At 43.6% G+C, this 17,138-nt stretch overlaps 1 protein-coding gene across 2 annotated transcripts in view; it reads left to right on the forward strand.

Moving 5' to 3' along the window:
* ptprn2 (protein tyrosine phosphatase receptor type N2) overlaps positions 1-17,138 on the forward strand; it is a 295,725-nt gene that overhangs the window by 204,049 nt on the left and 74,538 nt on the right. For both annotated transcript variants that reach the window (XM_077229223.1, XM_077229224.1), the window contains exon 12: positions 7,097-7,161. In XM_077229223.1, the coding sequence (XP_077085338.1) occupies positions 7,097-7,161 (65 nt within the window). The remainder of the gene's footprint in view (positions 1-7,096; positions 7,162-17,138) is intronic.

The raw sequence follows: 17,138 nt of genomic DNA on the forward strand, positions 1-17,138 counted from the left end.
TCCTGAGACAACAAGAAGTCTTGTGACCATGATACAAATGAGGCAAGTCCGTCATTTCATGTTGAACTAAAGCTTTGAATTAGGAAGGAGTGACTGTAAACACATCGATTTGGGTCTAGAGGATCCGTATTCATATCATGATCCTCGGTCTGTAATGTAATCAGATTAATCAATCAAATGAATCTTTAACTTTGTTTATTTTGTGTTTTCTCTTTTTTTGGCCAGTGATTTACACTCAAAATATGAGTATAGGGAGAAGGTTTGTAACCATAACTGTAAAAAAACTTACAAAAATAACTTACTTTTGACTGGAACTTCCTGCAGACTGGGGTGCCTAACACCCCGTCTTATTTTACAGAATCCAAGAAAACTTCAACAACGGTTTTCCATTTGCAGGTAGTGTTTCGCTTTTGTCTATCAGCGCCTCCAACATGGTTTTGTGAGGCAGTAGTAGCTACACACTGCGTCTTTTTTTTTTGGCAACCACTGTTAAAGTGCAATATCGCCACCTACGATGTTAGAGTGTCAACCAGATGTTACTGCCACTGAATTATTTATGATATTATGCATTTCCACGTACAAGCTCATACAAGGATTGTGATCTACTCCATCCTGCACTACTTACTTTCGGCATCTGCATCAAAAGGCATCAAAAGGCTGAATTAACAAAACTTTGTCTACTAATTGTATTGAATTTGCTAAACATTTTCTGCCTGCCTTGCTAAAAACAAGCTATATCTTCATACATCCTCTCTCTCTCTCTCTCTCTCTCTCTCTCTCTCTCTCTCTCTCTCTCTCTCTCTCTCTCTCTCTCTCTCTTTCTCTCTCTCTCTCTCTTTCTCTCTCTCTCTCTCTCTCTCTCTCTCTCTCTCTCTCTCTATCGTGTTCACTCTCTGTCTCTCTTTTTTTGTCTTTCTCTCATTCTCAGTGATAGATACGTATAGACATGCTTCATATGTGGTGGGTTTGGCATCTGTCATGATGTCTGCTCTAATTCTGGAGTGATTGCTCGATAACGGTTATAGCCACGTCAGGCAGGCACTTGTCATCACCATGGAGAGGGATGGATTGATTGGGTGAATAGGTGAACAGAGGAACGTGGGTGTTGAGATGAAGATGTGATATTAAAAGATCCATGAGCGCTTTCTGGAAAATGCTTTTTTCTGTCATCCTGAAATGGTATTAAGTTTTTGCAAACAGATTGGGGGAAGGCATGATGGGATGGCCCTCACTTTTATACGCAATTTCTCAGTCACTCTTCCTCTCCTCAATAAAATGAAATAGATACACACTCGCCTCAGCTCAATATAGGATGATGATAAACAAATAAAATCCATGTTGCAAAATGTATTGTAAAAAAATATGGTTGCATGATAAAATTATAGCATTAAAAGTATGTATTTGTGATCAGTATCAATAACATGCACAACTATAAATGTGCTCATACTGCAACTTGTTCAAGTAAAATTATACAATGTCACTAAAGTGACCAAAGTTTTTTTTTAACAAAGCCACACTGTAAGTATTTTCACAGTCTTTACAACACAGTAACAAATTATTGTTCCAAGTCACCAATTTTTCTGGTCATATGGTTCTGTTTACATTTTACTGTCATGCTTGATTTTCTGTTTAAAGTGGGCCACAATTTCCCAAAGTCCTTCAGACATCTTGACTCTCGCAAGATAAGCATAGTGAGCTTAAGAGAGAGATGTAACACTTGATGAGTAGTGTGGTTTAAATAAAATCCCCTGGTCCACAACCCACAAGCAAATTAAGCTTGATTCAGAGCCAATCGAACAAGTTGTCCTTGTTCCCTGTCTAATGAATCTTTTGATATAAATTGTTTAGGTACATTTACAACCAAGTTTTAGAACCCTACTTGCCATCATGCAAATGGTATCAGTCTCAGACCTTTTTCAGGTTAAAAGTTTAAATTTATTGAGACGTAAACATGTACTGTAAACATTCACACTGGTCTTATGACAGAGAGATTGAGTAAGCCAAACTTTCACAATAGATTAGGGTTATTTTGTTGCTCTGTGTGTGTCTTTGATAAGTTTTTTTTTACTTCCAACTAAACATTTCAGATTAATTTTAAATGCATTTAAATTGGCTATTGAAGTCTTAAGAGGACTTTCAAAAATGCAGTCTATTAGTACGATGGAGATGCTGGAACAGCTGGAACATTAAGAAATGCATATCTGAAATAAAACCGAAGTGACTGGTACAATAGCCAATTAAAGCCAGTTGAAAAACAACTTGAAAATCAATCCTGACACATGTTTTCATTGGCTGTCTTGAATAATTTGGAAAGTCAAGATCATTTTTTACTGAATAAAATCAGAAACGAACAGCTACCAGAATTTGTGTGTGTGTGTGTAGATTGTAATTCATATAGTTCTCTGAAATCCATGTTGTAGACTTGTGCCATTTACTATATTTTTATTTGTTATATGATGAATGTCAGATATGAAATCTGAAGGAAATATGTTTAATTTTAAAGACCTTGATATGTGCACCCGCACCCCATGGAAACTTTGTGAGACCACCGCCAATTTTTTGGCTGCTATCTTCTCTCATCATCTGTGGACAGATCTTTTCTCTGTTTATCTTTCATTACCTTTGAACCGCATCCAAATACAGCATACAGTCCTAAATGCAACAAAACACAAACCTTCATAATGCATTTTTTCAAAAGCAGGGCATCTTACCCTCTCGCAGTCCCTTTCCACTGAGAAACGCTCAGGCTCCCTGACTCTGTCCTCAGCCTTTTCATTTACATTTAAAGTGGCTACAGACAGGCCTGAGTGCAAACTGGATGGAGAAGGCCTCCACAGCCCTCTGAGCTCTAATAAATGGAGACTCTGAGGGGTTCTGGGGATTGGCTGTGACACAAGGTTAACCTGGGTGCAGTTTCATTCGCTAGAGTGGGTCAAAGCTCAGCGCAGGGGAGAGTGAGATTTAGTCCCTCATGTGTGGATATGTGATGTGAGAAGGCATGTTTGCTTACGTGGTTGCATTTGCTCTCATTTAGCATTTATTAGGTGCTCTACAGAGAAAATCACATCAAGAAATGATGTGTGAATATTAGTGGCACAGTATTTGTGTTTGTTTACCATATGTGAATGTAGTCTACATCCTAGGTGTCACATTGAAATGTGGGTGATTTAGGGTGATGGATGACCATATTCAACTAAAAACAGAAAACTTTTTATGCTTTTTGGACCTTCATTTACACGACAATGGTGTTTTGGGGGCTTGTAAATACAAACGGGATCCAAATTGCAAGTTTTTGAAAACGATACTGTTATCGTCTCCGTGTAAACTAAAATTTGTGAAAATGTGTGTACGTACTATGTGTTCAGTCTTTAGGCTCGTAGTGTTTCTTTACAAAGTGACATCACCAACTACTGGCCTGGCATACTTAATACAGCATTTTTAGCTCTTTTTTGCGGATCCGTGTGAACTGGGATCGTTTTGACAACGCTGCCATGTGAAAAAATGCAAAGGAAAAACTTTTCAGTTTTTAGTACATTGTGGTCGTGTAAATGTACCCTTAGCTTGATCACATTCAGTTATTTAACATCATCCAGGTTCTTCAATAACAAGTATGGGTCAAGAACATAATATTGGCCTCAATAAAGAAAATATTATTTTCAAAAATCAATATTTTTTAAATATATTTTAAAATATATTTTTAAAAATCACTTAGGAATATACTGTTTGTGTTCATGTTGATTTTGTGATAAAGTTTCCATTTAATGACTAATTTTTAAGGTTATTTTTTTATATCACTCATTTCTGTTTAAGATCATTGTTTTTGAAGTCATCACATGATATTTTCAAGTCTGAACCTGCTTTTCTTGCCATAAAGATGATCACCCTATGTGATATTGTAATAGACTATGACCTTGACACAGTTGTGAGGGTTTGCATGGGTCTTCTTTATGAGATCATTTCCTGTTTTATGGTTTCATTTTCTGAATTTTGGTTGCATCACTTGACTCTGATTTGGACATATAATGCACATTTAAATAATAAAAAATTATACCAAGCCATTGTATGAATTGCATTTTAACGTACAGTATATTTGAACGATTTAAGATAGCACAATTTTTTTTTTATCACATCACATTGTTTTTAGTCTTGTTACAAAAACAAAACAAATGTTCAGCTGACAAAAATGACCATGTACAAAAAGCGGAGAGTAAATTTGCGACCTCTATTTACGTGCCTATACAACAAAACAGTATATATATGGCAGTAATAGATGTTCACTGAGCTTGGATGATCTCTGTCTCGAGAAGTGATGATGTGGTGCAGAATAGCTCAGCTGTATTTGAGACCCAGACACTAAAAAAAGTGTCTTTCATTTTCTCTCAACCACAGCAGCTGATAGACACTTTAGTTCACACACTCCCTCATTGTCGTTCTGTCACACACATACACCTGTTTATAGAGACCAGGCTTTAGTGCTATGACAAGCACGTGAGGTAAAGAGAGATGAAGCACTCAATGAGACATCGTGCTTAATCATATGGAATGTAGCATTAAGAGTGTATGGTGAGAGAAACGGGCTTTGATAGATTCAAATCCTAATTAAAAAGTCTCAAGCAGACAAGACTAGCACTGGAGACCAACTCAGCTGGTGTCATTAGCATAGCCGTCATCTGGGGGCACTTAAAGAACTCTTTCTCTCTCTTTTTTTTTTTACTTAACTCATTTTGTTCGGTTTCTTCAGAACTCAACTGAACGTCCCCCTCCATCCACCCCATTTCTCTTTTCTGTCCAACTTCTTTGCATTGGCTTCCTTTCTTTGCCATTTATTTTCACACTTTTCTTGCCTTATCTTCCTGCAGGTTTGACGGCCTGTTTTTCTTATATATCTGTCTCTCTCTCTCTCTCTCTCTCTTCCCTATCTCAGTGCTGCCTCTTAACCCCGCCCCCTCCCTCTGTCGTTTCTGCTCCGGCAAAGTAAACAAAGTCAATTATAATTTCACACTGTATAATTATTTTCCCTTCTGTGTAATCTGTAAAAAGCCTTTTAATTCACTCTCTCTCTCTCTAAATGCACTATCAAAGCTGTGCTTGAAAAGAGCAACTTGCCTGAGAATCAAGGCAAGCAGAAAGTGTTTCATCTTTTTTTAACTAATGCATTTCATTTGATTCCATCATCGTAAGATATGTTCAAATCCACATATTTAGTGTTCATGCCCTCACGCTCATGTTTTGCAATTTTCCTTTATTGATTATAGAATATGGCAGGTTAATTGTTCACACAGTTAAATCAGTAACTGGCCGAGATCATTCCCACCTTTTGTAATGAACATGTATGATGGCATATTTGTTGCTGAAAAACTGTAAATTGTTTAGTGTTTTTTGTTGTGTTGTTGTTGTTGTTGTTGTTTTTTGGTAAACATAAAGAGCACTGAAAAAGAGGGTATTCTTTATGTATGTATCTACAATAGATTTCTTTCCAATTATTAACTTGGAAAAGTTTCAGAGTAATAATTTAAATATATAGAAAAGGAATAGAAGAATATTTACAACAGTTTATTGTATGCATTCACTGTCCATTTAATTCAAACTATTGAGAGGCAACGTCGCTGTACCACTGAGGTTCACAACTTCACTTTAGAGTTTTGATTTTAGTTGGTTTAAATTGATGATTGTTTGGTTTCGGTTGTGTTGAGGAGAGACAGAAAACAGTTGCAGATGAACAAAAATGTCAAGTAGTTAAAGGGATAGTTTACCCAAAATTGAAAATGAAGTCATCATTTACTCATCCGCAGGTTGTCACGATTATGTTTCCTTTGCTCTAGTTTTTTCTCCAGTCATCTACTACTATAGATATTAATTTTATTATCACAGCTGATCATTATTGAGTTCAATATCACTGAGTATTTAAGTTCCTCATTTCCTTACTGTCTTTGTCCGAAATTGTTGGTGTTTCCTATGCACTCTGCCTCGAGTAATTGCTTCTATTAATAAACCTTATTACTATTTTGAAACTCTTAACTTGACTTCATCATCATCATCTTTGGAATCTATACGTGACACAAGTTGTTCCAAACCTGTATGAATTTATTTATTCTGCTGAACACAAAGCAGAAGTATTTTTTTGTTTTTTAGTTCCATACTATGGAAGTCAATGGGGCACATCAACTCTTTGGTTACTGACTTTCTTCAAAAAAAAATATTTTATGTTCAGCAGAATATAGAAATTCATACAGGTATGGAACAATTAAGGGTGAGTAAATAATGACAGAATTTTCATTGTTGAGTGAACTGTCCCTTTAAGTATCACATGAATTGCTTGGTTGGGGCTGTAAGCAAACTAACATTACTGACAGCAAAATGTCAAAAGGGCTGATTTTTAACGCATCATGCTTTACTTTTTCTGTCATGTCAGAGCAGATGTGGCTCTTAAAATGCCAAAACAATGGATAACCTCATATATGTGTTGAAAACTAAAAACATGTCACAACATGTAATTGATATTAGTTGATTTTAGTATTTTGAGACTTAATCAAACAAAAGTATCCCTGATCCTCTGCAAGACTGCTTAGTAGCGAACAAATTGTTACCAGCAAATGAGCATCCACACAATGCTCTTTTTCCCTACTGGTCCCAGATTCACGTAGGTTAAATGTTTGTACTTGCAGGTTTCAGACTGACATCTGTTGTTTTCTTGGTGTACTTTTTGACTGTGTTGGTTTCCCAGAAGATGCATACTAAAGTTCCCAAACATACTAAAATAATTTCTCACTGCTAATAATCCTGAAAAACATTGCACACACCCTCTTGCCATTTTTTCCACATCCTCTGACCCCGTTGACTGTTGCTTGCGGATATTTATGTTTAAAATATATTCTGGTTCAAATGGCTTTATATTGATTCATATATATTTTAATATTCCGATTTAAAAAAAAAATTCTGGCATATATAAAGTAATTTTTGTACGTGCAGCAGGCACCCCAATACTCATTCAGATGAGCCCAAACACTCCTGTCACCCACATCTTCACCTCAACACTGATGACTTGCTATACCCTCTGATATGCTCTCTCTCAGTCCCTCTTTTTTCTCTTTAACAGTTGAGCAGAAAGGACAGCTGGAGAAGGAGAGTGGTCTGCAGATTCTTGAGGCTGGTCTGAGTGATGTAAGTCAGAGGAAAGGAGTCTGCTTTCTCTCCCCTATTCCTCCCTCACCAATGATGACATCCTCCTTTCCCAGAGTGCAACCCCTTATTGAATGTATTTTATACACACAATCTGTCCCTTAACTTAGCATTCTTTTATAGATGGTGTTTATATCGAACTCTAGAATGAAATGTCTTAGATTAGCACTAGCACCACCAGCATTAAGTTCAAATTGTGGATCTGAGACCTTATGCTGTTTTATGTCTTCTGCTTATGCTGTAAATGTCTTTTGCAGTGCTAGTTGAACATTTGTGGCGGCCAAGTACAATTTAGGGCTTTTCACACTGCGCTTAACGCCGAGGTATCGTTGTTCTAAACCCGGGAGCTTTTTTTTATTTTTTTATCTATGGTTATGAAACTCTGGAGCAGGTTTTGCACCGCAACTTCACATTGCTGTGCCAAACGTGTGCAGTGTTAAAGGGATAGTTCACCCCAAAATTTTAATTCGGTCATAATTTACTCACCCTCAAGTTTTTATGAATTCCTTTCTTCTGCTGAACACAAAAGAAGGTATTTTGAAGAATGTGGGTAACCAAACAGTTGACGGTAGCCATTGACTTCCACTTCAATACATTTCCATTTAGCAGAAAAAATAAATTTATACAGGTTTGGAACATATTGATGGTCAGTAAATGATGACAGAATTTTCATTTTTGGGTACTATCCCTTTAAACAATGTGTTGTTAGAATGTTACAGCTAGATACTTAGCAAACAGACAACCAATCATGTTGTTTATATTTACATGCTTTGGGCAGTCACAGAAATTCAAAATTCTGTCACAAAACTTTAGATGGTGCTGGCTGATAGGTCCTTAACACAATCTGCTTTCAATCACATCATTCTCTATAGGGCACAGCTAATTGGTTCCTGCTGTATCAGTAGCCAATGAGCTTGGTCAGCATTTGCTGTATTAGCAGTGCAGTGCGCTTTCAGAAACCCTCCACCTTCCCCAGCTTCGTATAGATGTGCTACGGGTAATTAATGTACACTAAATTGTACAGCAGCAGCATGTCTTTTCTAACAGGGTGTTACGTATGTTTTTTTAGTAGCAAGTCCATCTTAAGCAATAATCAGCAGCAGTGTTCCAGATCTAGAACAAAGACCAAACATATCAACATTATCTATTACCATGCCAAACACAGTTGTCATGATTGAAACACCACGTGTTGTATATTAACAGAAGTTTCAGTGTCAGAGGGGGAAAATGTCAAATGGTGACAGTCTCTTCTTCACTTTAACATTAGGTATCTTGAAACAAGATAACCTAGGGTTCTGTTTTCCCGGGCTTTAGAATGACACATTATTTCAAAGGTGTAAAGCCCATCAAAAGCCAAATACAACAAAACGACTCGGTTACTGACGTAACCTCGGTTCCCTGAGAGGAGGGAACGAGTATTGCGTAATGCTTACGCTATGGGAAAAACTCCTTTTCTCGAGAAATATTGAAGTCTTTATGTAAAACGCATTGCAGCTGCACAGCATACAGCAATGAGCGAGGCAGCTCGGTCATTGGCTGTGCTGCGGCAACTTGCACGAACCAATGACGGGGCGACTCTGAACCCGCTTCCAATGAGCGTGCTTCGCGTCCACGCGCGTCAGAGCCCGCCAAGATGGGCGTGGCCAAGGGCTATATATTGGGCGCCCCGTCGTCTGAGTTCTTTAGGTTCAATCGACTGAAGCAAATTGACCAAGCACAAGCACGGCAGATTACGCAATACTCTTTCCCTCCTCTCAGGGAACCGAGGTTACGTTAGTAACCGAGTCGTTCCCTTTCGAGAGGTCTCTCCTATTGCGTAATGCTTACGCTATGGGAACGCCATGTAAAACGCCGTGCGTGCTGACTTCGCTTCTATTAAGCCGGAGGCCGGTGCCTGAGCTTTTGAGCGAAGTAATTATCCAACGAGCCAGCCGAAGGCGGGCTTTATAAAGGGACAACGTGGAACGGCCCAAAGGGCGTCCAAAGACACCCACAAGCACATTTTTATGTACTGTCATGTATGAAAAATCCTCCACATCAGATGCAAAGATGTGATTCTATGAGGGAGGAGACAATGCTCAGCATGTACACACCCCAGCCTATGCATAGTTAGACCGACAGTATGTTAGAGTGCAATGAGGGGACCTGTAGGTTATAAAACCTGATAAATGTGGACGGTGAGGCCCAGCCTGCAGCCGCACAAATATCTTGAATGGGTATCCCACTCGACCACGCCCACGAGGAGGCCATGCCTCTCGTAGAGTGAGCTCTGATGCCCAAGGGGCACTGAAGGCCCTTGGCTTCATAAGCCAGCGCTATAGCATCAACTATCCAGCGCGATATTCTTTGCTTTGACACAGCCAGACCCTTAGTGCGGCCGCCAAAGCATACGAACAACTGCTCTGTCTGTCTGAACAGGGCAGAACGTTCCAAATATACTCTGAGTGCCCTGCCGGGCAGAGTAAATTAGCGTCTCTTTCGTCTGCTGGGGACGATAGCGCGGCCAAAGATATCACCTGTGCTCTGAAAGGAGTAGAGAGCACTTTAGGAATATACCCGTGTCTTGGCCTGATGACAACCCTGTTGTCGTTACGTCCAAACTCCAGGCAGGTAGCGCTTGATGACAGCGCGTGCAGGTCGCCCACTCTCTTGACCGAGGCGAGAGCCAGCAAGAGAGCAGTTTTGAGCGAGAGCTGTTTAAGGTGCACAGTTCGGAGGGGTTCGAACGGGGCACGCTTAAGTGCGTCCAGGACCGTGGCCAGGTCCCAAATCGGCACCGAGGGGGGGCGTGGGGGATTTATCCTCCTGGCGCCCCTCAGGAAACGAACAACTAGGTAGTTTTTCCCTAGTGTGCGTCCTTCGACCGGTTCATGTGATGCCGCTATGGCAGCCACATATACTTTGAGCGTGGAGGGGGTGCGGCCTGCCTCCAATAGCTCTTGTAAGAAAACGAGCACACTCGGTACTTCGCATGTCTCAGGATTCAGGTTCCTGGACTTGCACCAGTCACTGAACACCTTCCATTTCTGGGCATATAAGCGCCTCGTAGAGGGCGCTCGCGCCTCAGTGATGGTTCTCAACACTCCACTGGGGAGGTTCCCGGGAATCCGTTGAGGGGCCACGCATGGAGGGCCCACAGATCGGGGCGGGGATGGAGGATCGTCCCGTTGGCCTGCCTGAGGAGATCTAGCCTCAGTGGAATCGGCCATGGGGCAGATTGTATCATCTGCATCAGTTCTGGAAACCACGTCTGGTTTTTCCAGAGTGGGGCTACCAGGAGCACTGCACATTTCTCCTCCCTGATCCGACTGATGACCTGAGGTAGCATCGCAACCGGAGGGAAGGCATACAGCGGGCGGCTCGGCCAGACTTGGGCGAGCGCGTCCGTGCTCTTTGAAAAGAAGAGAGGGCAGTGCGTATTTTCCTTGGAGGCAAAGAAGTCGACCTCTGCTCTGCCAAAGGTTTGCCATAACCACTGAATCGTCAGGGGGTGGAGAGACCATTCTCCTGGGAGAACTTTGTCTCTGGACAGCATGTCCGCTCCCTGGTTCAGAACACCTGGCACATGCGCTGCTCTCAGCGAGCGCAGGTTGCGCTGGGACCATAGGAGGAGCTCCCTGGCCATCGAGTGCAGGGATCTCGATCTGAGTCCACCCTGACGATTTATATGCGAGACTACCGTCATGTTGTCCGTTCGGACTAGGACGTGCTCGTCCCTCAGGTACGGGAGCAGGGCTCTGAGAGCCAAAGCGACCGCTTTCAATTCCAGACAGTTTATATGTAGGCGCTTCTCCGGGTTTGACCACAAGCCGGAGACAGGCCTGCCCTCGTAAAGGGCCCCCCAACCTATTTTGGAGGCATCTGTCGTGATCATCTTTCTCCTTGTGTTTACACCCAAACTCACGCCGGACTGATACCAGTCGACAGCTTTCCAGGGCGTCAGGGCTTTTATGCAGCCGTGATTTGCTCTGATTAAAAAGTGGCCCGAGCGCCACGCGTGGGTGGGGACACGGCTTTTGAGCCAGCGTTGGAGAGGACGCATGTGCAACAATCCTAGCTGGAGTACAGCTGATGCTGAGGCCATGAGACCGAGCATCCTCTGAAACCACTTGACGGGGGCGCGCTCTGATGAGAGGCGCGCCGTCATCTGCACTGAGTCTAGCACTATTCCCAGGAAAGAAACATTCTGGCTGGGGGATAGCATGCTCTTTGCAAAATTGATTTTTAGACCTAGGCACTCTAGATGACTGATAATCCAAGACCTGTGTGTCACTAACTGGCTCTCAGATTGTGCTAGTATTAGCCAATCGTCGAGATAATTTAGTATTCGCACTCCCCGCTGTCTCAGGGGGGAAAGTGCTGCATCCATACATTTCGTAAATGTACGGGGTGCCAGTGACAGGCCGAATGGTAGTACTGTGTACTGGTATGACTGTCCCTCGAAAGCGAATCTCAGAAATGGCCTGTGATGAGGCGCTATTGGAATGTGAAAGTAAGCGTCTTTCAGATCCACTGACAGAAACCAATCCCTCGGGCGAACTTGCGCGAGGATGCTTGGTAGTTATCATTCTGAACGAACGAATCATTAAAGCTTTGTTCAGATGTCTGAGATCTAGAATGGGGCGGAGACCGCCGTCCTTTTTCGGGACGAGAAAATAGCGGCTGTAAAAACCTGCCTCGCTCATAGAGGGGGGGACTGTTTCTATAGCGCCTTTCTCTATCAGTTTGAGCATCTCGGTGCGTAGAACATGTGAAACATCTTTTCTCACTTTCGTCTCTACCACTGCTGTGAAGCGGGGCTGTCTGCGAGCGAATTGAAGCGAGTAACCGTGTTTTATTATGTTCAAAACCCATTTCGGCATGTCGGGGATATTTTCCCAAGCTTTCGCTCGCACAGATATGGGCTGAATGTTGGCCGGGGGCGTGTCGCAGTGACGTATGGCTCCCGCCAGCGAATCGTTCTGTGTTAACACCGAGCTTACAGCTCTCAGCGGCGCGGACGCGCGCTGAGCAGCTCTGCTGAATGCCGAGTGCAGGGGTGCGTGTGAGATTACAGGCACGCTCGCTGTAATGCTCACAGAGTGAGATGGGGAAATGTTTAACACTGTGTGTATAGTGCTTATGGGTGGGGGTGCATAGACTGTGGTAGGCACGCGCGCCACTTTCATAAAACTTCCCGCTCGTGGCGGGAGGTTTTTGGCCATATAAACAGTGTTTGTGAGTTGGGGTGCGTGCATAACAGCGGGCACACGCGCTACTCTTATACAACTTTCCCGCTTTTACTGGGGAAGTGTTTATAACTGTGGGAACAGTGCTTGTGTGTAGTGGTGCTTACGTAACAGTTGGCACACAATCTACATTTATGGGGCGTCCAGCCTGAGCTGGGAAAACATTTGGCACTGCGTTGACAGTTTTGATATGTGGGCATGCGCACTTTGGTGTGGACACGTGACCCTTTAATGACACAGGCAGAAAATAGCTCTTTATGTGATTTCTGTGTGTTTGTTTGCAGGTGGGCGAGCTGTGTTGCTGGCACATTGGCTGCTGTATAGACATTTCCAGCCGCCTGTAAGGGGACTGGGTAATGCTTTAGACGTTTTGGAGAGAGCGGTCCGGCTCTCGCGAGACACGCGCTCTCCCTTTTCCTCCCTGTAGCTAGGAGGACTTACGAGGCTCTGGGTTCAGCACAATCCTGGGCCGAGGTCCCCGTCGCTCGGGCGGTTGCTTCCTGTTGGCAGAGCGCGAGCGGCGTCGAAAATCCGTTTCAGGTTTGGGCTGAGAAACGGGGGGCGCCGTCTTAGCTCGCTGCTGTTGAGGCGGCCGTTGGCGGCTCTGCGATGAGCTAGATCGCTTGGGCAGGAAGTGACGCATAGCCTGTGAGTCCTTACGGGCTTCGGTGAAGCGCTCGGCGAACTCCTTCACCGCTGGTCCAAACAGGCCGTCTTGGGAGATAGGCGCGTCGAGGAAAGACGCCTTATCTGCATCCTTCATATCTGTTAGCGTCAGCCACAGATGGCGCTCAAGGACAGTCAGGTTAGCCATAGCACGGCCGATGGATTGGGCGGTGGCTTTTGTGGCTCGCAGCGCTATGTCAGTGGCGTTGCGTAGGTCCTTAAATGCCTCAGGCTCGGGTCCAGACTCGTCCATACTGCGGAGAAGTTTGGCTTGAAACACCTGGAGGACAGCCATAGAGTGAAGCGCTGATGCAGCTTGGCCGGCGGCGGCGTATGCGCGACCGGCGAGAGCTGAAGTGGACCGGCAAGGCTTCGAGGGATGAGAAGCTTTAGCTTTCCATCCAGCGTTGGAGGGTGGACACAGATGATTGGCCACAGCCTCCTCGAGGGGTGGAGTCCCCTCATAGCCTCTTTCTTTCGCGCCGTCCACGGAGGAGAGCGACAAAGAAAAAGAAGGCTTCAGGCGAGCGGAGTGCGGGGCTTTCCACGACTTCGTGAGTTCGTCGTGAACTTCCGGGAAGAAGGGGGAGGGTCTTTGTCGAGGGGCCTGTCGGCGCCCCTGCAGGAACCACTCGTCCAGTCGGCTGCGGGTGGGTTCTTCCGGGGAAGACCAATCGAGCCCGAGGTCTTCCACGGCCTTGGAGAGAATGCGGACGATCTCTGAGTCCATGCTGGAGCCCGCGCTCGTGCCCGCTAATGTCGAGGGCGCGGGGTCGAAGGACGAGCCCGGCCAGTCGTCGGATGCAGCATCACAGGAAAAACTGTCATCCTTATCTTCGTCATCCCCTGACGCGCCAAACGAGACGAGCCCCATCGCTCCGCTGGAGGGGTGCTGGTCCGCCTGTGTGAACTGGACTGGCGGCGGGGAGTCTTCGGGTGGCGGTGAAGCACGCGGGGATTGGCCCGGCGTGACATCACTGCAAACCGCGTGCTCCGGCAGCCTCTGTGAGCGGCGTTTTTTCTTTCGCGGCTCGACCAGAGGAGATGGCAGCACGAAAGAGGTGGGCTCTTTCGCGGTGAAAACGGCGAAGCGAGCGCGCAGCTCGGTGAGGCCCAGGGCGTCACACTCGGGACATCCGCCTCGAGTAAGGGCAGCCTCTGCGTGGTCCGGTCCCAGGCAGCGGGCGCAAATGATGTGACGATCCCCGGCTTGAAGAGGGCCTCGACACGAAGCGCAAGAAGGCATTTGACGCCTTGAAAAATTGCTCTTTTAGAAAAAGTGTCGCGGGGGCGAACACTGAAAGCTTTGAAAAGGATATGGTGATGATGCGCGCCGGATGGCTTAGCAGAAGGGCGATCGAAGGCGGCTGAAGGCGCCGGCGTCCTCGAAGCAGTCCTGCTGTAGGCTTGTCGACGGCGGCGGCGGCGAAAGACTCCAATAAATCCGGAGGATCAGCGAAGAGAAGGTTCTTTGCTGAAGGAGATTAAATCTAAAGAACTCAGACGACGGGGCGCCCAATATATAGCCCTTGGCCACGCCCATCTTGGCGGGCTCTGACGCGCGTGGACGCGAAGCACGCTCATTGGAAGCGGGTTCAGAGTCGCCCCGTCATTGGTTCGTGCAAGTTGCCGCAGCACAGCCAATGACCGAGCTGCCTCGCTCATTGCTGAATGCTGTGCAGCTGCAATGCGTTTTACATAAAGACTTCAATATTTCTCGAGAAAAGGAGTTTTTCCCATAGCGTAAGCATTACGCAATAGGAGAGACCTCTCGAAAGGGAACTCATAGCACTAATGACTAGCAGTCAACTAATAGAAAAAGCCTTACCTTCCACATGAAAGGTTCAATACCAGGATTGAAGTCCTGTTATCATTGCAGTTGGTTCACTATAAGATTTTTGCAAACGGCTTCTGAAGCAAAATCTCTTGTGGTACTAAATGGTTACTATATATATATATATATACAATTGTTTTTTTTTTTCATTTTTGGTAGTCTTCAATTCCTGTGAATTATTAGATCAGTCATTTATTTTCTGACCCAATTTTAATAGTAATTCCTTAATTGTCCTTGAAAGAACATCCTAAAACCTTTTGTGATTATTATATGCATGTGTGTGCGTGTTTTTGAGTATGTATGAATGTATTTGTCTGTTATTCCCATTAAATAGAGCTAAGCGGCTCTCTCTGTCACTTTTTCAATCCGCTGTCTGTTGCAGAGGCAACATGCCAAATATACTTTGTCAATCAAAACGGCCATACAGCAGAGAGAGAGAGAGAGAGAGAGAGAGAGAGAGAGAGAGGGTAGAGGGACAGATGGTTATTAGTTATCTCAATCAAATACATGGACAGAGATGTTTAGAGACTATTGCCTAACAGGCAGACATTTGGCAATTTCACTGGATACTTAAATTATTAAAAGTGCTGTTCTGCACGAAACATAAAACCAGTTATAACATAAACAATACCATACCGGGATATACCAAATGAGTTGTTTAATATCTTAGATTGAAAATGGTAAAACTTGTTTTGCTTTTATTTAGGATAATAATCAAAGAGGATATCCTTACATTGTTCTCAGAATTGAAGGGAACAATGAGCAAATGAGGCTGTTCTTATGCTGGTATATTTGATCTCATACCCACTGACCACCTGCCCTTAAGTCTGTGTTGTTTTGGTAGTAGATCTATTGCGGCTCATTCTGCTTAACAACTGCATTGGTGCAACATTGCCCGTTAGACCACTGCCAGAAAGCATTATGAAGACTAGACATATTTACGATTATATCATGCTGTAATTTCAATGAATTAACATTTATCAAGCCAATGTCAGTGATGAAACTTTTTTGTTGCATAAAATCAATACATATTTCACATGATATATAAAAACATAATTTTTCCAGAAATTAAATTATCAATCTGTTTAGGACTCTTCTGGCTGCTGAACTGTTTTTGTTCAACAACCATGATCTTTCAGCTGAAGATGGTTGAACTACAATTTTACTGTATTATGGTCAATGTTTTAATAATTTTGATGCAAACTGACAATTTGTCACAAACTCAGATTTTTCAGAGAATGTTAAAGAGAATCCTTGTGTTTGTAAATGATCAAACATTTACTACGGGATTGCTTTTGCTTTATCTTCAATTTTTATCTTTAAAGGGGGCATTCGGCAACTATTTCAACTTAATAAAACCGTTTAGAAATCATTTGGATGGTTTAATAACCTGTTCTGGTGACAATGGTGACTTTCCGCGCTCCACCCAGCGTTCCCAGGCGGAAATCCAACCTTGCAACATGAGCACTAACGTCCCTGTAAGTTGGAAATAGGAAGTCTCGTGAGAAGCGAGAACGAGCGAGAAACACAAACTGCTTTACGGCAATTCGACATAAACACACATGCCGCCCTCAATGTGTATGATGTATTACCCACCTCGGTAGACATAGCTCCACACGATAAAGTTGGCCGGCTCCGATAATAACAAATGCACATGAGCAGTGGTAGAAAGGGGGAGGAGGTGAGTTTTTTTACGACATTGTTGTGAAATATGTTTCAGTACAGTGGAAACAAGCTCCAGTTTGTATCCAGCCCTTCACGGAGACTTCAGATGCCCCAACGCCTGTGAAGAGACGACTCGACACCTGTGAAGAGACGACTCAAAGCCGGCGATATGTTATGCCATAAAGTAATACATGATTAACTAACTGTATTTTTATATGTACATTTCCGAAATGCACTTTCTGTAAAGCTGCTTTGAGACAATGTGTATTGTGAAAAGCGCTATACAAATAAATTTGAATTTGAATTTGAAATATACGTCTCAAAGCTGTAGAAGGAGCTCGTTGAGAAAACATGCGACAACAAAAGTGAAAATCAGCGAAGAAATAGCTAGAGTTGCCGAATGCCCCTTTAAAAAATTACAACACTGGTCTGTAGGTCAGTGTTGTGTGAGACATGAAATCATTAAGTAGCTACCTTTTAATTTTATTAAAGCTAGACTAGGAAACAAGCTAGGTAAATAACAGTGCGGTAAATGGTAAAACTGTGTGCTACAAGCCATGTGTTTA

This window comes from Siphateles boraxobius, unplaced genomic scaffold, assembly GCF_051911475.1.
Source record: "Siphateles boraxobius isolate OS27281-9 unplaced genomic scaffold, OSU_SipBor_1 130, whole genome shotgun sequence".
NCBI classification, from domain to species: Eukaryota; Metazoa; Chordata; class Actinopteri; order Cypriniformes; family Leuciscidae; genus Siphateles; species Siphateles boraxobius.